Source organism: Myotis myotis, unplaced genomic scaffold, assembly GCF_014108235.1.
Source record: "Myotis myotis isolate mMyoMyo1 unplaced genomic scaffold, mMyoMyo1.p scaffold_m19_p_10, whole genome shotgun sequence".
NCBI classification, from domain to species: domain Eukaryota; kingdom Metazoa; phylum Chordata; class Mammalia; order Chiroptera; family Vespertilionidae; genus Myotis; species Myotis myotis.
In genome coordinates, this window is record NW_023416314.1 from 69,714,681 (window position 1) to 69,742,376 (window position 27,696).

At 42.8% G+C, this 27,696-nt stretch overlaps 1 protein-coding gene across 1 annotated transcript; it reads right to left on the reverse strand.

Annotated features, from left to right (window-relative positions):
- Positions 1 to 817: 817 nt before the first annotated feature.
- LOC118665501 (ubiquitin-like) lies at positions 818 to 11,029 on the reverse strand. Its single transcript, XM_036326947.1, has 2 exons — positions 10,996 to 11,029; positions 818 to 1,197 (listed from the first exon to the last, which is right to left on the reverse strand). Exons 1-2 carry the CDS (start codon positions 11,027 to 11,029, stop codon positions 818 to 820), a joined length of 414 nt encoding a protein of 137 aa, XP_036182840.1.
- Positions 11,030 to 27,696: the final 16,667 nt, after the last annotated feature.

A 27,696-nucleotide genomic window follows, 5' to 3' on the forward strand; every position in this document is an offset into this window, starting at 1 on the left:
AGTTTCTAACAGAGTTGACCAAAGGTGAGTTGGACCAAAGGTGAGTGGGGGTGGGGTGGGGGTGAGTTTCTTGTCATCCGAGGTGTTTAAGGAGCGATCTGAATGAATACTTAGCAGGAGTGTTTGCAGAGGGCCTCATGTTCTAGAGGACAGTTAAAATACTCATAAGACTTTACCTTGCTTCTATGATGCCTTGATTCTGTGAGTCCTGAGGTCAGTGAGCATGTGTGGGCTCATGGAGTAACCAGGAAAGAATTTATTCAGGTTGAGGTATGAAAGGAGGAGCAGATGGGGGATTAAAGGTGGGCTGGAGAAGGGATCCTGGGCAGAGGGAATTCTGTGGAACTGATGAAAGGTCTGAGGCCTTTTTTTGCCCATATACTCCAAGAAGAAATTACATTATTTTTAACCACATTCAGAGGAAGGCTACACAGGAGTTTAGAAACAATATCTTACTGAATGTTTTCTTTGCTGCCTGAAAATTTACAATAGCTGACTTGTATAGTCAAGGCTGATGGAGGGACTAGGGAGTTCACCCAGTTCGCTTAAATTCGGTATTATGCTGAGCGCGTACTGTGTTGCAGGCATCAGGCATGGGGAGTGCAGAGATGGAAAGAGACACAGTTGCTTCTCTTGAAAAGCTGATTGTTGAACAGAGGCATTTATGTATGTATGTATGTATGTATGTATGTATGTATGTATCCTGCTTCAGTCAACAAAAGGGGGACTATTGAGGCCCCAGGGCCAGGGGTTCAGGTAGAGGACTGCCCTGCAGGCTGGAGGAGAAGGTGGTGGAAGGGCCTTATTTAACCCTGTTCTAAAAGCACAGATAGTTGGTGTGGCTGCACTTCATGGCAGTTGATAGCACAGGGGCCCAGGTGGGCGGAACACCTGCACAGATCACCTTGTACTTCTGGGCGAACTGGCGGAGGGAGGGCTCACGATGCCTCCGCAAAGGAAGTGCCAAGTGCCAAGGGCGAATTCTTTCTGAATATTGTAGTCTGAATGTGCGTCCATCCTCCAGCTGTTTGCCCACAGAAACCAGACGCTGCTGGTCAGGCGGGAGGCCCTCCCTGTCTTGGAGTTTAGCTTTGGCATTGTCAGTGGGGTCCCTGGGCTCCACCTCCAGGGCGATGATCTTGCCAGTCAGGGTCTTCACAAAGAGCTGCCGTTCTGTGTCTGCTGGGGATGCTGCTCCTCATCGAAGAGAAAGAGCTGAACAGAGATTTTTATTTTTCAATTTTTAAAAATTACTGTTGAAAGTATTACATATATCTCCCTTTCTCCTTGATTGACCTCTTCTAGCCCGCCCCACCCTCCAACCCAGGTCTTCACCACCCTATTGTCTAAGTCCATGGGTTATGCATACCTGCATACAATGAACAGAGACTTTTAAAAAGCTCATCCTGATGAAGATCTATATTTAATTTCCTCAACGTTTTATGATCACTTTAAGAGCTATATTTGTGGAGTACCTTCTGAGTGCTAGATATGATACTAGTCTCTTTCCAGTTCTCATGACAACCCTTCTGTGGATATATTTTATTATTTCTGTTTTCCAAGGAGGAAGCTGAAGCTCAGAGAAGACAAGTATATTGTCCAGCTCTTAGCTGCTAATCGAAAATTCAAACAGCTTCTAAATTAATTGAATGAACCACGTGTTCTAGGTGCTGGACACACAGCATCTCATTGAATCCTCACACCACTAGAGAAGAGAGATTCTACTGTTATCCCCATTTTATGGGCTGGAAAACAGAGGTTCAGTAAAATTAAACCAAATGCCCAGTCACAGTCCATGTTATGGACTAAATGTTTGTCTCCCCCCCCCCCCAAGATTGATATGTTGAAATCCTAACCCCAATGTGATGGTATTAAGAAGTGGGGGCCTCTGGGAGGTGATTAAGCCATGATTGCTCCCTTGTGATTTTGTGCCCTGTGAAGATGCAAGTGCAGCTAGCCAACTATGAACCATCTTCCCAGCCTCCAGAACCATAAGAAACACAGTTCAGCTGTTTATAAGTCACCTAGCCTATGGTATTCCATTCTAGCAGCTTGAACTGACCATGATAGTTAGTGTAGACAGAGCAATGATTCAGTCTCTAACCATTAGGCAACTCTTCTTTCCCCCCTGTGCTTTTCAATCAACAGTTTCACTTCGGCTCTGCTTTTCTCCTCCCTTTAGTAAAAAACTGAGTGAGTGAAAAAGCCAGTTTGAGCATTTTCTTGAAAGGCCAGGCGTGAACCTGACTGGAGGAGAAATTCCCATTAGAATTCTGAGGCTCAGCATACAGCAGCAGAACCAGGGCGGTGAAAGTGCCACGCTAATTAAGTAATTACTGTAACTCATAAATGAAACATGAGGTTGCCTTTCTAAGAGAATCCCTGGAATAAGAAGTGTTCATTTTGCCTGGGACCCTGGTTGATTACTGCCTAAGAAATCCACCTTCTTCTACGGAGAAGTGATGGAGAAGCAAGGACTATTTCATCCATTATCTTTTCGGATCCTTACAAGGACCCTTTGGAGATATACGGGGAACATTTGGTGTGGGATTTTAGTGGTCAGTTGATCGGATCCCTCCTTTTGAATCCCGAATCATTTGAAAAATATACACAATGGTCAAGGATTCCAACTTCCGACGAAGTGAGAAACGGACCACTGGGGATGAGCTTTGGGAGTGGCATTTAACCCCTTTCCTGGCCGAGCTCCTTAACACAGGTCCTGACTCCTTTCCAGGGGCTCTGCTAAGCATGGGCCTAAGTTCCTCTTCCTCTTTCATCTGGTGCCTGAAAGCTTAGGTAGCTTTGCGGACTTCTTGGAACTTAATTTATAGCCAGCCAGTGAGTGCAGCTAAAGCTTCATGAGACAGCTGCTTGTCCTGCAGACCTGCTCAGGAATTCCGGCTCGAATGTTTTGGCTTGGTGTGTGTTCAGGTCCTTCCTCACCTTGTGGAAACAGTCTCACCGATAAGCTTATCTCAGCCTGGTGGGGCAGAGGGTCACACTTCCAGAAGGTCTACTTGTGTCACACCTAGCTACTCCTCTGCCCTGGCCCCTAGCATCCTGGAGCTAAATCCATGCAGCAGTAGCAGAATTTTATTAAACTTCCCTACCCTGGAGGGAAATGGAGCTGAAGAAATCCTTTAATTCTTTGGTGCAAAGAATGAACACACATAGGCATTTTAACTCCTTAAGCCAAACACGTTGTTTAAGCCACTGGTTGCAAACTTAAGTGCCCACAGCGGTCAGGCAGGAAGCATTACTGGGAGAGGGGAGCTGGGTGCATACAATAGGGACTGGTGGGGACTATGGCAGACTGAAGAGCACACTGTGCTTTCTCGGGGGGGGGAGGGTGGGGGTGGGCAACAGCTCCAGCTCCGGCCATTGTAGCCAGGTGGGAATGCACATTAGCTGCCAGGGTCAACTAATTCTCTGATAGTTCAGGAGAAAGTATAGAGCGGGATTTCTTGTGAAATGTCCTAGTTTTTAAAAACACTTTCTGGCCAAACAAACCACTTCTGTGGGCTGTATAGTGTGTGGACTGTCAGTTTGAGAACCCTGATTTAAGCTGTGAGAAGCTGGCTCTGGCTACTCCCCCCCCCCCCCCCAACTTCTCCTGATCACTCTGTCCTATTCGACTTCAATGGAAGTAGCTGTTGATCAGGAGACCTCGTAGTTGGTCTGGGGAAGAAGCTATTTTGGAAATATTTGGACCTCTTTCAGTGAAACCTGAGCACAGCATTTACTTGCTCATTCATTCATTCATTCATTCAATAATTCAACAAATATTAAGGCACTATTTTAGACACATACCATACTCTAGGGGAGCAGGAGTGAACATGGCACAGCTCTCAAGAAACTAGAAGTCTTATGAGAGAGGTGAGCAAAATAGTGCTCTTAATGATTCTGTATGGTCACGATTTTTAATGGCTGCCCAAGGCACATAGGGGAAGATGGCTGACAGAATTCTTCGATGCCTCTGGGAATTGGGAAAGAATTCTCAGATGAAACAGGGAGGCAAAGCAGAGATTCAATGAAGAGTGGATTGGATTTAAAATCCCTTGCATAACTGATCCTCTGTGCTTATTTTTGTTAAAGCCATTATTTTATGCTACCTCCTCATGCACAATTGCTTCTGATATTTAAAAAAATAATTTTTATTTTAAGATAACTTTACAAGAAGTTGCAAAAATGATGGCGATTTTCTTGTACCTTTCACCCAGTAATGACAATATCTTACATAATCTTAGTTCTGTTTATTTATTTCTTACAGGGCTGTATTCATACTGCTGTTGTTCCTTACTCCTATCACTTAACAGAATAGTCTACAGAGCTTCCTTTATCATAAATTTATGGTAAACATGTACTTTAACATTTTGGTGTTCCATACTCTAAATACATTCCTTGCTGTTGGCCTGGCAATAGAATTCCAACCAATTGTAGAGGATGTTTCCACTGTTTTGTTATTATAGCATTGCTGGTGGGCATCTTTGTGCATCTTTGTCCATATTCAGGATTACTTCCTTAGGATAAGTTACTTATGGTACAGTTCCTTAATGGGTAAAAGGTTTTTGATACGCATGTATTGGTAGTTGCTGAAGGAGAGCTGCCTGAAATGAACTGGAGGGGCTGGTGCTCCAGAAGTTGAGGGTGGGACTCCAGGAATGACCTTGAACTGAAAAAGTGCTTTGGCAAGTGACTGCATCTGAAATTCAGCAGAAGCCAGAGCAGTAGATCCCTAGAGTCTCAATCTTGCTGCATCCCCTCATCTCCTGACTGAGAAACCCAGAGCCCGAGGGCTTTGCTGCTCCTGACGTGCCTGCCTGCTCGGTTCCACTGCTGAGACTCGTCTCTAATCGGTGGTGCCCCAGCTCTGGGCTCTTTTTTCCCCTTCCCCGTTTCAGGCCATTTCACTGAAATCTGAGTAAATGATTGATCACTCTAAAGCAAAGAACAAATGGACTTGCTGGGCAATCAGCCTTCCTTCCAGCCAGTGTGCATTTGTGCACCCAGTGGTGGGTGCAATGCCGTCAGCATATGATGGTTGGACTTTTCTGTGCTGTGACAGGCAGAATGATCCCAGCGGCTTGCCTGGGCTGCAGTTAAAGGCTGAACAGGAGCACTCTCTGATAGGGATGGGATGTTTGGTCCATGAGCAAACGCTAAGCATTCCCACGCAGATGGAGTGGGGCCCATGGGAACAAGTGCCGAGGTGGGGAGAAGAAAATCGTGAACTGAACTGGTGACTAATTCCTCCATCACAGGTTAGAGTCTGGCACTTACTTTTTTTCCATATCACAAAAGGATCATCTCTTACCCATGAACAGTCCCTACCTGCAAATTGCCACCAGCATCACTACATTTGTTGAATGCTTACTATTGTATGCGCCAGGCACTGTGATAGGTGTTTTACACTCATGAGCTCAGTTAATCCTACATAGATATTTATCTCTGTTTGGGGGATGAAGAACCTAAGCCTCAGAGAGGAGTGGGCAGGAGGAGTGCCAGGGTTTGAATTCAGATCTACTGTGTTCTTGCCCTTGCGGTCCTAGGTCTGCTATTGTTGCATGAATACTCTTTAAAAAAAATTCAAGGTGTTTTCCATTAATAGGTGTTTACCAAAATCTGTGTTCCTCTCTACTTTTGGAGCACACCAATAGATGACATTCCCAGCCTCCCTTGCAGATAGATGTGGCCACGTGACTAAGTTCTACCTAATGGAAGATGAGCAGAAGTGATGTGCCTTTTTTTCAGGTGTTCTTGTCTTTGTAGCTAGTTGTAATGGAGATTTTCCCTGGGGTGACAGAATGCACATGGGACCAATGGCAGTTTCTGTCAGTGTAGTTCCCTAAATGACTGTGTGGAGCAGGACTTTACCCCTGTTCCCACTGACAACCCATTCACCTGCCCATACTGTTACATAGACAACTCGTAAACTTGTGTTTAGACATTTTTTTGTTCTATTATGCCAACACTTTTATCTTAAAAATTCAAGAAGACACAGCAGGTTTGTTTCAAGTACAGGTCAAAGGGGTTTACAGATGGAGCAAGGCCTGCATATATGGCATGGGGTGGGTAACCTCCTTTGGGTGTGCTTAAAGGGGATTCCAGCATCTTGCAAGCCAAATGAACCCAAAGTTACAGAGAAAGTCAACAGAGGTCCCGTCCCTGTGTGTAGAGATTGGCCCCTATTCTCTCTCTCTCTCTCTCTCTCTCTCTCTCTCTCTCTCTCTCTCTCTCTCTCTCTCTCTCGTCACATAAAATACTTTTCCTAGAAATAGTAACAGTTAGATTTCTAATCCAATTTACTGAATCATCAATCATCAACTTTATTTTGTGGTGGCTCAAACTGAGGTTGTATTAGGTAATGATAATCACAGGAGTCTACGTAATTTAGGGCTAGAGGATCCCGGAACTTCTTCAACCCTGTCTTTTGAAAAACTCTCTGAGGGGTTGAAATGGAGTCAGGAGGTAATTGGTGTCTCTCTGAATCCTGTTGTTGCTATAATATCTTGTAGATTAAGAGTTTTATCCATAACAGGGTGGCTTTAATAAGCTTATGGATTGAAATCAGAGTTGGGATGTTGACTTTCCTATGAGACAACTAGGATTAAGACAGGTGCCTGGTTGGAATTCTTTCTGTATACCTTAGCAGAAGGCTAATAGTTAGGGGACTTCACACTATCTAAAGTATGTAGGAAATGGGAAAAAGACCATTTCTTCTTTTCTTTGTTCATGATGGTTCTTTGATGTTCAAGATGGTGTTAGTGGATATAGTGATGGCAATGTGATAGATGATACAGTAAGGACAAGACCAGAGGCCATGCAATGCTAATTAGATATGAAAATATTTGAAGTAGTAGTTTGAGAGCACAATGATAATTATGTAATTTTAGTTTTTAATGGCCATAATTATAATATACCTGGTATTTCCAGGAATTTGCTTAATTGTAATGATCACTTATAAGTATTCTTTGATAGCATCCCTCTTCCTCATGCCCTACAGGCAGTTAGTTGTATATACTAGCATTATACCTAGTAAATCTATCTATGATAACATTGATATTAAATTAATTACTCAATTAATTTATTGACTTGGAAAAAGTTTATTGAACTCCTACTCTGTGTCAGGCACTGCAGAGGACATCAGGGATAAAATGATGAATTTGATGCCAATAACTCACAGGCTGCCAGGGGAGACTTAAGTGAATCAGCATTTGCAGAGTAGAGTGATTGGTGTTATGACTGAAGAATGCACAGGGTGGATTGAGGGTTAGTAGGACAGGCATCTACTAGTAAATCAGATTGCAGGTGGTGCCCAGGAAAGCCCCCTGAAAGTGCTGTTACCAGTATCAGTTGAAGTATGTCCATAAGGAGAATTGGGAGATGGCTGGGCAGAAGGGAGCTGTTAAGGCAGAAGTAAATGGCAAAGATATGGAGTTGAGAAAGAGTTAAGATGCATTTCAAAAGCTATTAAGTGATTTTGTTGGAGATGACAGTAGGGGAAATATAGGCAACACATTGTAAATATTTTTGTGTCTGTCTTGCTAGTTTTTTTAGTTCAGAGATCATGCTTTATATATGTTTATATCCCCATATCTGGAACACCAAGGGTTTCAGCAAATTTTTGTTGAATGAATGAGAGTTGGCTGATTTGGAGTCACTGATGTCTGCTGGTCTCAATTCTAAAAGCTGTTGGTCTGATGTTCAACCCTGTAGGCCCTCAAGACAGGATGGGCATAGATTCCTCCAGCTACGAAACAGCTGGAAATTTCTTTGCAAATGACAAAAAGGAGTACTAAATATTTAATGCTTAAAAGTTAAATACTATTATAAAAGTAATTTAATATAAATGGCTTTCAGAAAATCCTTATCCATATTTCATGACTGCAATGGATGTCTGGATTCTAATGTTTGTGAGCAATTAATTTTAATAGTTATGTGCTCTCAATGTTCCTCTGTTTTTCTCCTTAGCAGACATCCCAGGTCCACCAGGAAAGTGAAGAGTTAGATGTCAGATGTCACTGTGGACAGAAAGGGACACAGAGCCCTGAGCAGAGGTCTCCAAGTGACAAGTTAATAGGCATCCATGAGCTGCTAAGTGGTACATAAGCAGTGATGCTGTAAAACCCTGAAGTATGGTGTCGACTTGGTGACTTGATGCCTTTATTCTACCCCCCACCCCCGAACAGTTTCAAAGAGTATGTGTTCTCTGTGATTCCATATTGCCTTCATTATATTCCCTTATAGCAATGATAACTGTGGTAACTCTCATTCATTGAGGATCACCTGTGTGCCAAAAGCCACACTGGCACTGTTATAATTTATTACACCAACCATGGAAAATTGGAATTTTATACTTCATTTTTCAGATAGAGAAACTGAGACTAAAAGAAGAAAGTCACTCAAGTTCATGTAGTGTTTGGTTGTTTTCTGTCTCTTTGGATTGTGAGTTCTGGATCAGTAGAGATCTCATCATATTCTCCCCTATAATCCTAACAGCACAGGGAAGGGTAGAAGGGTACTCAGTAAATAATTGTTGAATGAATAAATAAATGAACACAAGAATCAGTATTATAAAATTATTATTATTGTAGTAAGCACTTGCCATCTCACAAAGATCTTTTAATAAAAATTCTCTTCTGGGATTGAAGGAATGGTTGATTTCCTGTAATGCAAAGGTCATTAAAATTAAAGTTATTCTCTTAGAGCTTCCCAAGGGGTCTTGAGTGAAAAAGTGAGCCCTGTGTCTTCCTCTCCTCTACCCTTCAGGTTTCATAATAGTGAAAGGTAGGAGTGGAGACAAGAAATACTGATTAAATTTCTTGATTTTTGATCTTTAACTCGGACCTAGGCTTATGCTCCTTTTCATGCTGACAAGAGTCACTTTTTGATCATATGGAAGCCCCAACTTTGGCTGCAATGCACTGTAGAATTGCATGATTTTCTAACACCTTCATTACATGTTGTGGGAAAATACTCTTTGGTGTTCTACATCTACAACTTCTTTGCCTTGAATACATATATCATTGATTGCTGTATAATATATGCAAAGTCATGTAAATATAGTCAGTCCTCCTAAATGAGTCATGAGGGTTGCACAGGCAACTTGCCCTTTGCAGTTTTCCACTGAGTACCCATGGTCACCTGATAGGAGAGATCAATGTGGCTCTTATGGGAGATTTTGGCTGAATGACGGAGCACAACCCAAATTTCCAAATTATGTGTCATATCCCAGTGGGAGGCCATATCAGTCAGTTCAATGGACATTGACTGCTTAATTTGGGCCAAGCTCTGAACTAGTTGCTGGGAGTCCTTGCTAAGATTTGAAGGCTCCTATGGTGAGATGGTCATGGCAGTTAGAGACCAAGGCAAGTAGCAACAGGATCAATGCTTTTTATAACTAATTAGAGGCCCGGTGCATAAAATTGTGCACTCAGGGGAGGGGGTCCCTCAGCCTGGATTGCGAGAGGGCATAGGCCAGGCCAAGGAACCCCACCAGTGCACGATCGGGGCCGGGGAGGGATGCAGGAGGGCTCCAGGGCGTGTCTGGCCTGTCTAGCTCAGTCCCCATCGGCTGGACCCCAGCAGTAAGCTAACCTACCAGCTGGAGTGTCTGCCCCCTGGTGGTCAGTGCACATCATAGCGAGTGGTTGAGCAGCCTTAGCATATCATTAGCTTATTACTCTTTGATTGATTGAATGGCTGACCAGACGGGGACACTTAGCATATTAGGCTTTTATTATATAGGATAATACTCCAGAAACAGTGTGGGTGATAGGAGGGCTGCTATTGGCAAAAATTCTTTACAGAGAGGAACCTAGAATTCAGAGAGGTTGAGTAACTCACTCTATATCACACAGCTAGTAAGGCAAAGGTATGGGATTAAAACCTTGGTTTCTCTAAGGGACAGTGTTATAATTTCTTAGTGATGAAAGCATGGGCTGTGTGGAATCATAAGACCTGGGTGTGGACCCTGACCTCTCTTACTAGCTAGTGATCTTGGGCATGTTATCCTACTTCTTTGGGCCAGAGGTTTTTTTTTTTTTTTTTTTTTTTTTTCAGATTCAGAGGATGGTTATAAGAGTGAAATGACATAATGTTGGTAAAATAATGATCACCTTGTTGGGTATCAACTGAGCACCAAATAAATGGTAGTTGTTAGAGTTTGCTGGAATGTATTTTTTTGTCAAAGTCTAACATAGGATTGAGAATTGGGGAGCAGGAGGTCCCGCAGGGTCCTATAGGCTGTGATAAAATAGTTAGGTAGGACCTGTGGTTCTCAATCCATTAGCATCACTTGCGGAGATTTAAAAGCATAATGATCTCTGAACCCAGAGATTCTTATCTCTACAATATTATTATTTTTTAAAGGTACCAGTGATTCTAACTGTGCAACTAGATTGAAACTCAGTGGCCTGGGCAATCCTAGGAGACAGATGACTTCAACGGTGAAGCACTGCCCACTCCTACCTCTGTCTCAATGTGAGTGGATCCCTAGTGACTCACTGATCACTTGAGAGTGCTGACAGTGGAAGCAGGGTGCTAACTAACCCAGCAGCCATGGACTCTGCTCTGAAGGGACTCAGTCAAAGCGACATTGCTGAGGTCAGGTCCCAGGTTGACCCGTGGTGGTGAGAGATGACAAATCCAATACAGGTAAGGAGGGGACACCAAAGCAGTGGTGCCTATAGGACCAAAAGTTCATGTGCATAAACCCTGGTCTTCCTAGGCCTCATCTCAGCCTGCCCTTTTCAGGTAAATTTCTCCACTACAGCAATTCCCAATCATTACATCATGGATGGCATGCTTGCATGTCCTAATTGGTATGATTCAGGTTTTGTTACTATAATGAAGAACACAGACTTGCAAATGGTTTATTTAAAAATGTAATAAAAACATGACAGTAAGATGGGTTTATCACTACTTTTCTTGTTTGCCTTTGTAACCAGCCAAGGACAAGCACAAGCCACCATCTAACTGTAGCGGCCTCCTTACCCTCTTTCACATCTAGTCTTGCCCCTGTTTTCATTCTCCGCCCAGCAGTCAGAGTAATTTTCTTAACATGTAAATCACATTGTGTCATTCTCCAGCTTAAATCTGCTGGTGCCTTGCCATTGTACTAAAAATAAAATGCAAATCCCTTTCTGATCCTTAAGGCCCTGCATAAAATGAACACACCTTTCCACTCACATCTTTTTCTCTCTCCCTGGACCACTACTCCTGAGCTGTAGAAAGTACTGAGTTCTTTGCCATTTCTGGGATTTTGTGTTTTCTGTTTCCTGTGCCTACAATTCCTTTATCCCAACCCTTTACACATGGGCTCTTGAATGTTCCCTCATGGGAGAATATTACCTACTTCATTTATTTATTCAAAAAACATTTATTGAGTACCCCCTGACTACCCTTATACTCTTCACTGTGCTATTTGGATTATAGGGGAGAATATGATGAGATGGATGTTGAGATCTGAGGAGATAGAACTCACAATCTAAAGAGATAAAAAATAGCCAAGCACTACTTGAACTTGACTGACTTGATTCTTTGAGTTTCAGTTTCTCTATCTGAGCTGAAATAGCTGCCCACACTTGCTGCCCTGGTCACTTTCCATCACATCACCCCATTGGTTCCCTCCATAGCAATGAGCACCATCATCAGTGATGAGATCTTACTTTTTATTTGCATATCAATAAACAACAGTTATTGTCTCCTGTATAACAGAACCATCTGAAGGCCAGGGTCTTGTCTAACTTATTTATTATTTTACCGCCAGCAGCTAGCACAGGACCTGACATGTAGTAAACATTCAATAACTATTTGTTGAAAGAATGAATAGTTCAATAATTCTGTCACTCTTAGTCACACATTCTGAAATACTTTCTAAAGAGGGAAAGAAAGGGGTGGAATGATCATTGGTTTGCTCTAAGTTGCACATAAACTAAGTCTGTGGGAACATTCATTTATTTAGTGAACAAACTCACACCGAGTATTTTCTCTGTCTGGTCACTGAGGCACTGGAGATATACTTAAAAGCAAGGCACCAGGTTCCCTGCTCTTAGGAAGCTTATAGAAAATAATAGCAAACAGATAAAGAAGATTATTCCAGCAAGTAATCAGTTCTATGGAGGACTTATAACAGGATGATGTGATCAGGAATGATGGGGGGCGGGGGCTACTCCACAGGGAGTGGTCAGAGAAGGCTTCACTGAGGAGGGGGCATTTATGAAGGACCCCTAGGGGATGTTGCCTCCTCTACGGGTGTCATACATCTTGTGCATGAAAGAAAAACAACTTTCAAAGTCACTGCTCTAGGAGATACTACTCAAGTTTTAATTAGAATCCACTTAAGTCAGATGCTAGCTTGTTCCCTAATAGTGATTAGCACTGTCTTGGTTAATTAACAGCTCTTTGACTTGGAGGGGGAAATAACTTAATTATCTGCCTGACGTTGATTTTGTGAGTGCTGAGTCCAAAAGAATGAAAGGGGTAAGGATCTAGTGGGGTATTGGAGACAGATGTAGACCTAGTTAGATCTGACTATGAAGGAATCCACTAGGCCAGTGGTTCTCAACCTGTGGGTCGCGACCCCTTTGGCGGTCGAACGACCCTTTCACAGGGGTCGCCTAAGACCATCCTGCATATCAGATATTTACATGACGATTCATAACAGTAGCAACATTACAGTTATGAAATAGCAACGAAAATAATTTTATGGTTGGGTCACAACATGAGGAACTGTATCTAAAGGGCCAGAAGGTTGAGAACCACTGCTCTAGGCAAATGGGAAATGGATTTCCTGGAGAGAGGTGATATTCCAAGGCCATCCTGTTGGCCTCTAGTTTGTTCACACTGGATGTCATGGACTCGGCAGCTATTCCCATGCTATTGGTCCTGAACCAAGAAATCTGCATGCTACCCACTGGCACTGCTTGTTGACCTCATCTTCACCCTCTTTTCTAGAAACTAGAGTAGATTGGAGCTAATCTCTTCTCTCTTTGAGCTTCCCTGGCTAAGGGAGGCTGGGTCACAATCTGAAACTAGAAAGTCCACTTCTAACAGAAGCAACAAACCATTGCCTCCTCCTCATCAGATCAGTCTATCTAAGCTGCAGATAGTCAGACTCTGGAAAGTTGTGGATGAAAGAGATGTGTTTTCTTTCAAAGTTAGGCAAAGCAGTGCGTGTTCTTTAATTTTTCCCTCCGACTCCGGGTCCTTCTTGCCATCCCCTCCTTCCATTCCACTTCCATTCAAGTCAGCTCTGGATTAGAGTTTCAGATCAACTTTCAATTCTCTCTCAGCAGATTTTTAATTATCCTGAAGCCACACTGAGAGGAGGCCAGTTCAGAGCCTCCAGGCGGCTTTTGTTGCATCTGCAGATCACGTAAGTATAATCTCTATGGCAACTGACCTGGGTTGGGTAGGAGCAAATAAAGCTCAGAACCAAAGGTTAATTGCTGTTTCATTCTGTCTCACCCCCCACCCCTTGCCATTCCAGCATTGTGGATGGAAGTTCTAATTAGAATCAAATTACCAGCAGATTGAACATCCTTATTCAAGGCTGAAAAACTTAACTGCATTTGGCTTGTAAAGGGAAAGTGATATGATAGATGGTTTCCATTGGCTTTGATGGCTCTTTTTCCCACCTTCCAGGGGGATTGACTGCTTAGATCAGTGGTTCTCAACCTGTGGGTCGCGACCCCTTGGGGGGTTGAACAACCCTTTCACAGGGGTTGCCTAAGACCATCAGAAAACACATATATAATTACATATTGTTTTTGTGATTAATCACTATGCTTTAATTATGTTCAATTTGTAACAATGAAAACACATCCTGCATATTAGATATTTACATTATGATTCATAACAGTAGCAAAATTACAGTTATGAAATAGCAATGAAAATAATTTTATGCTTAGGGGTCACCACAACATGAGGAACTGTATTAAAGGGTCGTGGCATTAGGAAGGTTGAGAACCACTGGTGATCCAGCCAAATGGCCTGGATCTTTGCAGCACCAAGAAGTATGCTCCTTTGTTCTTGCTCTATTCTTATACTAAGAATATTACTGATAGGGTTGGCCATTTATTGGGGATGTACTTATGTCAGGAACTCTGCTAAGCACATACATAAGTGACCTCATTTACTAGTGAACTGGAAAGCCATGCCATGATTTAGAGATTAAAAAAAACATTTTATTGATTTCAGAGAGGAAGGGAGAGGGAGAGAGAGATAGAAACATCAATGATGAGAGAGAATCATTGATTGGCTGCCCTACACTGGGGATTGAGCCAGCAACCTGGGCATATTTCCTAACTGGAACCATGACCTCCTGGTTCATACGTCGATGCACAACCACTGAGCCACGCCAGCTGGGTGACTTAGAGATTCTTAACTCCATTGTACAGATGAGGAAACAGCCTCAGAGATGTTACATAACTTGCCTGCCATCACATAACTAGTAAGTCGCAGAATTGCGTTTTGAACCCAACTTATCAGATTCGAAAGCTCTTAACCACTAGCTACATACCAAAATATACTCTGTGAGGCTCCTCTTTGTTTACAGAGATGGGGCGATTCATAGAGGTTTTCCTTGTTAGCTGCCCCAGTACCAATGTGTTCTGAAATAATAATTATGGAATAAGGATGTGATGGTACACATCGAATCTTATATATATTTTCTCTGTTTCCCTAGAATTAAAAAATCAATATAAGCTCTTTATCCATCCTTTCCCCATACCGTACTGTTGTGTTCATATCTTCCCTTTATTCAGATCCTCTCCTTCCTAGAATTCCTCTCTCCTTTCCATATCGATCATTTATGCTTTTCATTCTTTAAAGCCCAGTTAAAAACACAATAAATATCCTTTATGAAATGTATTTCCATTGTTAACCACAGCTCACATTTTTCCTTTTATCATGAATTCCTATAACCATCCATTTTCTGAATTGTGTAGTAGTGGTTAACAATTTAGATTTCCATTCAGATTTCCTGGATTTGAGTCACAGCTCTACCATTGAATATGTCAGTGTTCCTGAGCAAGCTACTTCTCTGTACCATCATGGAACCTATACCTTAGAGTGTTTTTGTCAAGAAAAATGCAGTCTCCATATAAGTACTCCATGAGTGTTTGCTGTTATGTCCTGTCTTGCTCCAGCCTGGGACTCAAAGAAACTGGAGAGTGAGCCCAACCGACAACACCCGGGATGCCAACAGATCAGAAATCATATGGGTGAGCTGCAGTGGAGCCTGGCGCCCACACAGTCCTTGACAGCCAATTGCTGCGGCTTTACTTCTGCTTTCCAAATCTCACACGCTTCTCTGTGACCTGGAAGGGTCTGAAAAACGTCATTCTAACTTGCTTCTACTGAACATACAAAACGTCCGCCCATGTTCTGTGAAATGATTCCACATAGATTATCCCATAGATCTTCAGAGCAACCTTTGCAGGCGGGCGCTGCAGTGCTCAGACGGAGAAACCAAGGTTTAAGAAGTTACAGAGTTTACCTGAGGTTCACACTTGATTCAGGTACAATCCCAGTTAGGCGTTTCCAGCTCAGATCCGTGAGATGTTAAACCTGTGCGCTCTCCCAGTGGGTGGTATTCAACACTGATTTTTCTCTAAGCATCCTTCCAGGCTGCTCTTCCGACAGCTTATGTCACTGACATAGAGTAGGAAGCTTCACACAGGCCTGTTCCGGGGAGAGTTGGACCCCAAATGCTTTCTTCACCTTTCCTCATTCCCCAGGTCACAGCTTCCTGTTAGAGTACAGGCCGGCGTGGGACGGGCGAGGCAGCAGGAGCCCCTGGGAGGTCACCTCCAGCTCTTAGCAACCACACACGCTTGCTGACCCCTGCGTGTTCAGGACTTGAAGGCTATGGTCTCCCGGTCACGGTCACGGCTCACCCCGCAGGGAAGGAATTTGTTGGCCTCTGCGAAACGAACCTGAGAGGACTGGGGGGAACCGATGTGTAGCCTGTTAGCATGAGAGACACTGAGTAGAGTCTGTGGAGGAGAAAGCCCCGTGTGGCACTGTCAGGCTCCCAGGTGGCAGCCAGGTATCTTAGTTCTGATGTTTGTTTTATAAACATTTTCCCTGCCTGTCAGTTCTCCAAAGTCATCTCCATGGCAGCTGAGGCATAAGCGCCCCAGTGAATACGTCAGAGCTGAAGAGAAAGCTCCACTCTAACACAGCCATAAAAGAGAGAAAAGAAAAAGGTTTGCTTTTATCATAGACTTTGGACAATACTGAGAGGGAAAAAATACCACATGACAGGAGAGGTTACACAAAATATATCCTGCTCTTTTTTGGAGCTTCAGCTGAGGCCCTGAAAGCCGAGGACATGGGTAGATAAATGCTCACACCCGCTGCAAAATGAACTGTCAATCATGTCTATGCAAGACTTGCTAAGAGAGAGCCACCCAGTCCTGCCACTCTGAGCAAGAGCATTTAATAATAGTCTAGAAATTCATTAAAACAAACCAAACCAAAAATTCTTCTTTGCGTTGAGTTCTTCCAGAAGCAGAACCTGAGCCAAAGACTCATGTACAAGTGATTTATTAAGGAAATGCTCCCTGGAGAAGTCAGCAAGGGAGTGGGAGGATGGACAGGGAAGAGGTAACCCAAGTGAGTTTCCTGTTTTGGCTGAGTTCCCTAGGCCAGGCTGATACCTGCTGAGCGGTGAAATGTAAATTACTCCTCAGAATTTGTTCCCTCTTGAGACGCCGGGCTTCTGTTCTCCCACACAGGGCTTGCTCTTCGTCGTCCAGATGCCAGCACCAGCAGCAAGACATTGCAGAAGCTGGGGGATGAGCTGATAAAAGAGATCTCAAGAAACTTAAGATGCAGAGACAGCAACAGTGTATTTTTTTACAGAAGAAATTTGTAGAGAAGGCACTTGCTCTCCCCACCCCAGCACTTTAAGCCAAAAGAGGGGACCCTAAGAGAACCACTCATGGAGATTGGGGCTGTCTGTATGCAGAGAGCCTGGCTTCTTTTCCATCTCTGCCCTAGTCTAGTGGGATGCTCGCTGAAGGAGCTGTTAGACTCACCTGGTGATGCCCCCACCCAGAGTGGAGTGTGGTGAGGGTTTGGGAACAATTTGATTTGTGCCGCCTAGACTTTGGCAGGCATCAAGACTGGAGAAGCCAGAAAACAGCAGCAGGTCCTAAGAATATGGCAGAGTCAGGTCTGAAGTTGAGCATTTCCCATAGTGGAGGCTGGGTGTGATGGCTGAGGATATAGGTCCTGGAACTAGATTGGCCAAGTTCAGAATCTTGGCTCTGCCAGTTACTTAGCTGTGTAATCTCGGACAAGTGTCCTCACCTCTTGTGTCTCACTATCTCCATTAGTAACGTGGGGATAATATTCCTCATGGGACTGTTGTGAGCATTAAGAACAGATTTGGTATATGGGAATCTACTATAAATACCATATATATAACATACTACATTATTGTTATATTATTATTACATATGCAATATATTGCACATTACATGTATTTACATATGTATAATTTATATAATATAATATGTACTATGGCATATTACATATATTTATGTACTTATATTATGTAATGATATTTATATTTATATATAATGTATTATATTTGTATGTTATGTGTATGTCACATATATTACATTATATAAGATGATTAATATTACATATATAATATAATCCTACATATGTACATATAATATATCTTAGATATTACTAAGTGATTTCTCAAAGTCATTCTGTGATGGCCAACCTGGCATTCACACCAGGCCTTGACTCCAGAGCCTATTGTCTTAAGCACTTTGCTGTAATGATCTTGAATACACATTGTACTCTAAAGGATAAACTAGTGAGCTTTGAGGTCAACCAGCCTAAACCTAATAGTATTTCCTTTATTAAATTATTAGGATTCGATGAGGTAACCCATGACAGTTACATAGCAGAGTGCCTAACACAGAGCGAGTACTCAATAAATTATGACTGTGTCATTCCCTAGGCCCGTTTCTAGCTCTGCTTCCTGCCACATATTCATCCCGAGTTTTGGCTTTCTGATCATGCTGAGGAGCTGCAGGCTTAGGGTGGGAACAAGGGGGAAAAGAGAGAGGCAGCAAAGCACAGGCAACTGAGGGCATGAGTGCCAAGGGACTTTCAACATTAGTCATTTGACCTTCCTTTCGTGTTTTATTTATTTTCTACACAGCTTCATCAAGCCCTAAGTTAGGTTTTAAAATGGAATGAATCATCCCATTACCCTTGGGCACTGAATCAGGGTCAGAAAATATTATCCTCATTTCGCCCATGAGAAACTGACAGAGAGGCTAAATGATTGGTTCTAAGTCACAAAACTAGAAGTAGTATCTGTGGTCAGTGTGCTGACCTTTACATATTGCTGCATCCTCGGGGTATAGGCAGTGGTTAATGTCAGCAGAGAGACAACTGTAGCTTTATAAGTATGAAAAAAATAGGGAAAGAGACTATGTTGGTTGATCACCTAATGTGCTAGGTACTATGCTAGGCATTTTATATTAGTATTTTGTCAGATTCTAACAACCATATAAACCAGCACATGAATCATATTGGTACTATAATCCCAATTAGCAGGTGAGTAAACTGAGACCCCTCTTTCCCTGGTAGCCAGTGTTCTGTTGGCCAAAGTAAATCACATGGCCAATCAACCTACATTCAGGATGGAGAATTAGACTCCACCTGTTGGTGGTAGAGGAGGCATTTGCAGTCCACCGCACTTATTTTCTGTAAGATCCCTAAGTCTGGTGAGGTGGTATAGCAAGATATACAAATAGATAAGTGAAAGGATATTTTGAAAAACTGCTTATAGATATGGTGGCTGCCTATTTCATTGGCTTCTAAAATGCTCTGGACAGTGTGGAACTTGGGAGTTCCCTCAAGTGCATGAGATTTCTTTGAGAAAAGAGCCAGTGCAGGCCTTGGACTGCCTGAGCACCGGGACAGCTCAGTGGGAAGAAGCTATTGTGGTGACCTAGCCCTTGAAATCCTTCAGGTCTTTCTGAGGAGGACTTTGTGTCACCTCTGCATCACTGCCCCTTACCTTCCCACTGAAGACCTGGCACAGCTGGAAACCCAGCTGGACATCTGTTTCAGGAAACTCAAGATTAACTTTATGGCCTGAAAGCGCCAAGTATGGCTCAATGTGGTTTCTATTGACTTTGGGTATTTAACAGCCTCAGATCCAACTTAGCTATCTTTTGTCACATGTTCTTCAAAAGACAGTTTATTCCAGCATATTATGGTGTGTCTTGGGTGTTTTTGTTATTGAGCAAGGCTGGGTGGGTGGGTGAGTGGGACACACATGGGGAGCTCCTTGATGCCTCGGGCTGGGAGCCCTGACTGTCCTCTAGTTGACTCCAATTCCAGCTATCACTTCCCTTCCATGGTCACTGGAGGCAGAATAGTATGCTTAAGTATGAACTCTGAGCAAGACTGGTCCAAATTCTGGCTCAACTACCCACTCACTCTGTAATTGGCATAAATTACTTAAGCTTTCTGTGCTTCAGTTTCTTAATTGGTAAAATGAAGATAATCAAAGTAACAATTCATAGTGTTATTATGAGGATTAAATGAGTTAATGCATAAGCTATTTATCCTATATAATAAAAGGGTAATATGCAAATTGACCCTAATGGCGGAACAACCAGGAATGACTGGTTGCTGTGATGCGCACTGACCACCAGGGGGCAGATGCTTAATGCAGGAGCTGCCTCCTGGTGGTCAGTGCACTCCCACAGGGGGAGCTCTGCTCAGCCACAAGAGGGCTGATGGCTGTGAGCACAGTGGCGGTGGCAGGAGCCTCTCCCGCCTTCTTGGCAGTGCTAAGGATGTCTGTCTGTGGCTTAGGCCTGCTCCCCGGGGGACATCCCAGAGGGATGTCTGACTGCCAGCTTAGGTCTGATCCCCAACAGAACATTACCTGAGGAGTCCCAGACTGCAAGAGGGCACAGGCCGGGCTGAGGGACCCCCGTCCCGAGTGCACGAATTTTTGTGCACTGGGCCTCTAGTATATAATAAAGCTATGTGGCCTCGTATGGGTTTAAACACTTTATACATATTCACTCATTCAGTGGAGATAAAAATAACTTTTATATCTTCATAGATTGCCACGACATAAAAGGTCATAGTTAGCTAAACATGGGAAATATTAGATGTAAGTTAATTTGCTTAATACATCTATTTAGTGCTCAGAAGATGCAAAAAATACACACAAGTCAGCAAGAAAGAGGCAAGAGCCCTCAAATGGGGTGGTAGGAGAGTCAAGGTAGAATTCTACAAATGAGATAAACACTTATTATAAAAATGAAACTTAGACAGATGTGCTCTTAAATTAATTGAACAAAAATCCTGGAAAAGCTCAGTGGTAAGCATAACATGAAAAAACTATTGAAAGAATGAAGAGAATATACAAAAAGAATCATACCTAATGTTTCAAATACAAAATGAATTGCATCCGCTCTAGCCAGTTTGGCTCAGTAGATAGAGCTTTGGCCTGTGAACTGAAGGGTCGGGGGTTCGATTCTGGTTAAGGGCATGTACCTCGGTTGCAGGCTCAGGCTCCTCCCTGGCCTGGGGCCTGGTCCCAGAACATGTAGAAGGCAAGCAATCGATGTGTTTCTCTCACATCGATATTTCTCTCTGTCTTTCCCTCTCTCTTCCACTCTCTCTGAAAATCAATGGAAAAATATCCTTGGGCAAGGATTAAAACAAAACAAAACGCATTGTATCCATCAAACACTGAGGACCTATATGATCTAAATGTGAATATGCCCTCAGATAAATTGAGAAAAGCTCATTGAACAATGCAGAAGAAGAAAAGAAACCTAAAAGACTATGAACTTTCCCAAAATGGGCTGAAACTGTTATATTAGTTTTGAAGTGTTGGTTTGTTATTAAGGATTTTAGGCCAATGTAGCATTATGAGAATGGCAGGTGAATCAGTCTTCTCTTGCTTCTCGATCTCTCAAATTTGTCCCCTCCTTTCCATCCACAGTGCCACTGTCTGTGTTAAAAATTCTCATTATTCCTAGAGCAATGGTGTACCTGTGGCTTCCTCACCCTTCACCTGTTTTCCTCATTGTAAAAGAGTGATTTCTTTAAAAATGCAAGATTGATAGGTTACTACTTTTCTTAAACTCTTGTAGTGGTTTCCCGTCACTTTCAGGTCAAATCTGCCTCCTGAGCTCAGCAAAAACCTTTCTGTGATTTGTCTGTGGCCAATTTTCTATTCTCCTGGCTTGCCTCTTTCTTACATGCAACTTCAGTCCTGCCAGAATGAACTGTTATGGTGTCCTGAGTTTAAAATACACCAGATCCTGGATAAATAACAACAGATATATATTGTAAATGCATTGCTGGGCTCCAAGGGTTAAGAAAAAAAAAAAAGTGGGTTAAAACCTGAAGAGTGAATGTTTGTTTTGATATACTTAATTATAACACTTATACTTCATTCTCAAATGTGTTCTTATCCAATATAATAAAAGCATAGTATGCAAATTGTCCACTTGACTGGGAGTTCATCTGGGAGTTTGACCAGGGGATGGAGCTGGCTGGGGGAAAGGAGGGAGTACCCAGCTGGCAGCCACTAGGGACCCTATCAGTGTACAAATTTTGAGCACTGGGCCTCTAGTTTGTACAATAAACTATCAGATCGTTATATTAATAGGCTATTGTGTGACCAGCTGTTTCATAATCAAATCTCTGGTTTCAGATCCATGGGTTCTTACTGAACTTCTCTTCCCAGCCAATTCCACATTTATAGGTTTATTACTTCCATTATTCTACTTCAGGCACCAAATTCTGCATCAGTTAGGAAACAATGTCAAAATTCATGATGCCTTAAGTAATAATGACGATGTACTGATTTACACAATAGGAAAATCCTGACACAAGTTTGACTGATCTAGCAATTTAATGCTGTGTTTGCAGATCCAGTTTTTTTCTTTTCTTCATTCTGCCCTTTACTGTGTTAGTTTCACCCCAGACTGTGCTTCCCTCCTGATGTTAAAAAGTCTGCAGCAGTTCCAGGCCTTGCATCTGCACACCAGGCCCTACCAGAATTCCAAGCAAGAATTCTGAAATACACCTTAATAGACTCGTTTAGGTCACATGATCCCTCCCCTCCCACACTCCCCACCAATCCAATCATTTTATCCAGGATAATGGAATGTGTTGATTGGTTTGAGCAAATTGGGCTTAGCCCTGGGGCTAGGATGGAGTCAGAATTTCCTGAAGTACCTGAGCTGGTTGGAAGTATAATCAAGCAGAGGGAAGAAGGAATGGATTCTGAATCAGCCATCAGCAAACTTGCAGTCCATGTTAGAATGTTTGGTGTGCCTAGTAAACAAACCCAGCAAATTATGAGAGCCTCGGACTTGAGACTCATCATAGAGGTCACGCTAAAGAGCTTTGATTTGCAGCTATTTGGGTCGAGAGTGGAGTTTGAGAGCCAATGTGATGAGTGAATGACTATAAAAAGCATGTATTCTGTTCCTGCAGCCAATCAGATCTGATTCTTGAACCTGGGTATGAACCTCTAAACTGGCTTTGAATCTTGGCCAAGGTAATTACTTTTTGATCCCCATTTTTTCTTATCTGCAACTTGGGGATAATTTTCCTGTCTTATTCTTTTGTGAGAAATAAATGAGATTATGCATATAAAGTACCCAGTATAGTGCATGGCACAGGGTAGATAAGTTCCCTTTTAGTTTATAGTCACTAAATTGACTCTGAAATCATCAGCATAATGACTTCCTTGGGTCATTTAGTCCACCGGGCAAGCTGTGGCTGCCTCTTTGTATCTCCTTATAGAGGAAGTGGAGGTAGATTGCAAAATAACTTGGTCTCTTATTCTCAGCATCTCTTCTTTGAATCGTGGGGAAAACTTGATTTCTTAAAATGTCTAACAAATATAAATGTATTTTAATATCAATAACCAACACTGAGCAGCTCCCCGAATCTTGCTGACCTGGAGTACTTTTTCTCTCGCCCTGGGAAGCCTCACCCATTGTATTTGACTTAAGCGTTGATCCTTTCCTGATGCTTCAGGAAACTAGCGGTCTCTTCATTTCTCACCAAGACCCAAAGCTATTTGCCCCAGGGGAGCCCATTAGCTCATTTGAATTAAGTTTCCAGACGCTAAGCCAAGAATCCCAAGGTCATAAGGTTGTGGAGCATCAGCAAACTATTCGACTCACTTTTTTTTCCTTGTAAAACGTCAACATGTATTGACTCATATCTGTTTGCATAAAAGGGTAATAACCAGAATTCTTTTTGTCATCGGCTACAAAAATCTGTTCTTTTCTGATTAGGACCTCCTTTATTTTAAAAAAATTGTTTTATTTAAAAAACTTTTTAAATTACAGTTTGCATGTTTTGTAGTAGTTTCAGTGGTCCAGCATAGTGGTTAGCCAGTCAGATGACTCATTTTTGGTTCCTGCTTTCAATACTCGACCCTGACAATGTTTCTGCTCAATGCTACCCATTTCCCCCAACCTAACATCAATGGATTGGTCACCTCAGACATGCTGCAAGTAGCAGCATAAGCTGTGCTTCAATAAACCCCTCCAAGCAGTCAAGGCCATGAATAATTCACCAGCTTGCTGTGGCCCTCCTTACCCCTGCTGGTCTTACCGTGGGTTACAAGTGACTAAACACAGGGGAAGCCATCTCCCCAGGATAATTAGTCTTCCTTCAGCTCCAGTGAATGAGCACTCCTATTTTATTGTACCCTTGGGTTACAGGAGCTATTAAATTATAAAACAAGCAAATTATTGGTGCAGGCCTGTGGCAGATTATTCTGAAGCCCCTGCCACTCTACAAATGAGGTTTAAGTCATCATGCAAGTTCAGTCTGTGGTTTCATGATGGGGGCGGGGGAGGAAGGGAATGTTTGTTATTTTTAGTGTTCCAAGATGAAAATAGATTTACATTTCTTTCTGATCACAAAGATTCTAAAAATGAATACATATGAAACAATTCAAAAAATCATAGTGAAGACAGCAACAATAATCTTAAATCCCAAACTCTGAGACAAACGTTTTGTGTTTTTGTGCAATTTAATGCAATTATTAGTATTTTGCTATATGTGGTCCAGATCAATGTCTCCCCTTTTTCTTTCTTTTAACATAAATGAAACCATATTATAAATGCAATCTAACAATCACTGAGCATATTTCTTTTTTTTTTTTAAATATATTTTTTATTGATTAAGATATTACATATGTGTCCTTGTCCCCACGTTACCCTCTACCCCCCACCCCCCCCACCCCCGCTCATGCCCTCACTCCCCCGTTGTCCATGTCCATTGATTAGGCCTATATGCTTGCATATAAGTCCTTTGGTTGATCTTTCCCCCTTACCCCCACCCTCCCCTACCTTCCCTCCAAGTCCCGACAGTCCAATCAATGCCTCTCCGTCTCTGGATCAGTCCTTGTTCATCAGCTTATGTTGTTCATTATATTCCACAAATGAGTGAGATCATGTGGTATTTATCCGCTCTCCAGTTCCATCCATGCTGTGGCAAATGGTAAGAGTTCCTTTTTCTTCTTCCTCTTCTTAAAGAATACCTTTCAGCATTTCATATAATGCTGGTTTGGTGGTGATGAACTCCTTTAGCTTTTTCTTATCCGTGAAGCTCTTTATCTGACCTTCTATTCTGAATGATAGCTTTGCTGGATAAAGTAATCTTGGTTGCAGGTTCTTGCTATTCATCACTTTGAATATTTCTTGCCAGTCTCTTCTGGCCTGCATGGTTTCTGTTGAGAAATCAGCTGACAGTCGTATGGGTACTCCCTTGTAGGTAACTGACTGTCTTTCTCTTGCTGCTTTTAAGATTCTCTCTTTATCTTTTGCTCTTGGCATTTTAATTATGATGTGTCTTGGTGTGGTCCTCCTTGGATTCCTTTTGTTTGGGGTTCTCTGCACTTCCTGGACTTGTAAGTCCATTTCTTTCACCAGGTAGGGGAAGTTTTCTGTCATTATTTCTTCAAAAAGGTTTTCAATATCTTGCCCTCTCTCTCCTTCTGGTACCCCTATAATTCTGATGTTGGTACGCTTGAAGTTGTCCCAGAGGTTCCTTACACTATCTTCATATTTTTGGAATCTCTTTTCTTTTTACTTTTTCGGTTGGGTATTTTTTGTTTCTTTGTATTTCAAATCTTTGACTTGATTCTTGAGATCCTCTTGTCTGCTGCTGGATCTCTGTAAATTATTCTTTATTTCAGTCAGTGTATGCTTAATTTCTAGTTGGTCCTTTTTCATGTCCTCCATGGTCTCACTATACTTATTGAGGGATTCATTAAATTTATCGGCGGTTTCCATAAAATTCTTGAAAAACCTTATAAATGTGGCCTTGAACTCTATGTCCAATCGTTTGCTTTCCTCCATTTCTGCCATTTGTGACCTGTTTCTTTGTCTCCGCATTTTGGCAGCTTCCCTGTGTTGACAGAGTGGCCCTGTGCGCCAGGTGTCCTGTAGGGCCCAGTAGCTCAGCCTCCCCAGTTACCTGGGGTGGACACTCTTGGTGCACTCTTGGTGCCTTGGTTGTTGTAGAATCACTGGGAGGAATTGACCTCCAGGCCAATTGGCTGTGAAAATCAGCTGTGTCTAAAGTGGGAGAACTTCTGTGCTGAAGACACCCTTCTGGGGCAAGACTTGCTTCAGTGGGGCTTTGGTGCTCCCTGAGTCTGCTCCCTGAGTGTGTCCCTTATGGATCTGAGGAGTTGCAGTCTGGATGGACCCCCTCTGACCACTGGGTACAGTGGCTCCTGGATCTAAGGAGGTGCTAATTCAGCCTCTGCCTGAGGCCACACAGCAGGAGCCACGAAGAGGCTCAGCTGTGAAGCAATGCAAGCCGCTGCGGGGCCTTGGGCCTTCTCTTGGAAGTTCCAGGTCTGCCTGGTTCGGCTGCAGTTAGGTACATTCACATGCAAAAGCCTCTGCCCCAGCCTGGGTGGGGCGGGGTCTCAGGGAGTCAAAGGGCGGAGAAGCAGCTATGGCCGATTCTCCGCCCGGAGTTGCGCGTCTCAGTGTTCCGGTAACGGCTGCAAGCACCTCTGAGGGAAAGCCGCCCTCAAGTTCGCCCGCTGCCGGACAGACCAGCCTCTCCCCGTATGAGACCTGGGTCCCCAGAGACTTCCCGGAACCGGAGTTCAGAGCAGTCAGGAGCCTGTGATTCAAAAAGACAGCCGCGTCCTCAGGTGCTACCCCCTTTCCTCGAGCGCGCGAGCCGCCGTACCTCTGCACTTCACCTCCGCAGCGCCTCTGGCTCTCAGCGTGCTTTTCTTTCCTTCTAGTTGTAGAATTTACACTCAGCCAGCCTTCCTGTTGTTCTGGATGATGTTTGCTCAGTCCTTTGCGGTAATTTTCGATTGTTGTGTGAGGCGACAATTTCCCGGTGTTTACCTATGCCGCCATCTTAGTTGCTTCTCCAAGCTTTATTCACTGAGCATATTTCTTATGCTCAAAAATATAGATCTATATCATCATTTTTATGATGAAGCGGTACTGGGGTTGCATTTGTGTTGATTCCCGGATTATGACCACTACGTTGTTTCCAAATTGTTCCTATTAACAGTACAGGGCACTAAAAGCTCCTGCATACATATCAGCTTATCTCCTTAGGATATATTTCTCAGATTGGAATTGCTTAGGCACATCATTGGAATTGCTTAGGCATTTTGATTCATATGGCTAAAGTGCTTCTCAGAAGGTATTGCAATTTACATGTTGATCCATGACACCTGAAAGCAGGCTAAACCATCTCTTAAAAGAAACCCATTGAGGAGATGGGCTTCCAGGTGCTAAAAAGAAGCAAACTAGCAAAAGCTCCTGGCAACCTACTCCAGGTGTCACCCTTAGAGAATCTGTAGAAGAAGAATCTGGGATAGTGGAATCTCGGAATAAACAAAGCAAAGCATGAGAAGTCCTGGGGGACTGAGAACTACCTTGAATGGTGAGTATAGGAGGTGGGTGACTGTGGCCAGAGGCACAGGGAAATAAATCATTAGGGCTTGCTCTCACCTCTTTCCCACTGCCTTAGGGCAAATTGATGTCTAATTCTTTTAGCACTAGGCTACCACACAAGGGACCGCTTTATTGGGATGACCTGGTTGATGGAAATGTAAGGATTGACTGTTCTTGGGCATTAATTCCCACTACGTTCCTAGGGGCTACTATTTTGCAAACTAGGGATATGCTTCTTCCCCATGTTGCTCCTCCTTAACTAAGATTTTAAAAGTTGGAAACCTGGCCAGAGGAGTTGTCTGGCGGTGGCAACAAGCAGGGTTCTCTGCCCTGGGACCCAGCTTCTCCCCTCTCCTCAATCTTTGTGGGAGTGACAAAGATTGAGCCTGGCCTTTGGACCTTTCTCAATTTGTATGACCACAAAATTGGATGTTACCCCTAGGGAACATGAGCTCACAAGTCAAAATAACCAAACACCAGAAGAGTACAATTTCCCCAAAAGAGAGATTACACAAACTTGGTTAACATTTACCATCTGAAGCAAAAGTATTGAAACAGATGGAAAGAGAATTTAACATAAGTGTGATTAATATACTTAAGGAAATAAGGAAGATATTTGCAATTTTCTAAAACAGAACCAAGTAAAAATGTTAGATTTGAAAGAAAGTGAAGTTTTCATTTCCTTTTACAGCAGAACATGAGCATGGTTATA

Bases quoted from the DNA above. Each gene is read 5' to 3' on its own strand.
- LOC118665501 (XM_036326947.1), bottom strand. From the start codon at position 11,029: ATGAAAACAGGGGCAAGACTAGATGTGAAAGAGG. The intron at 1,198-10,995 runs GTAAGGAGGCCG...CTCTTCGATGAG, and splicing joins AAGACTAGATGTGAAAGAGG to GAGCAGCATCCCCAGCAGAC.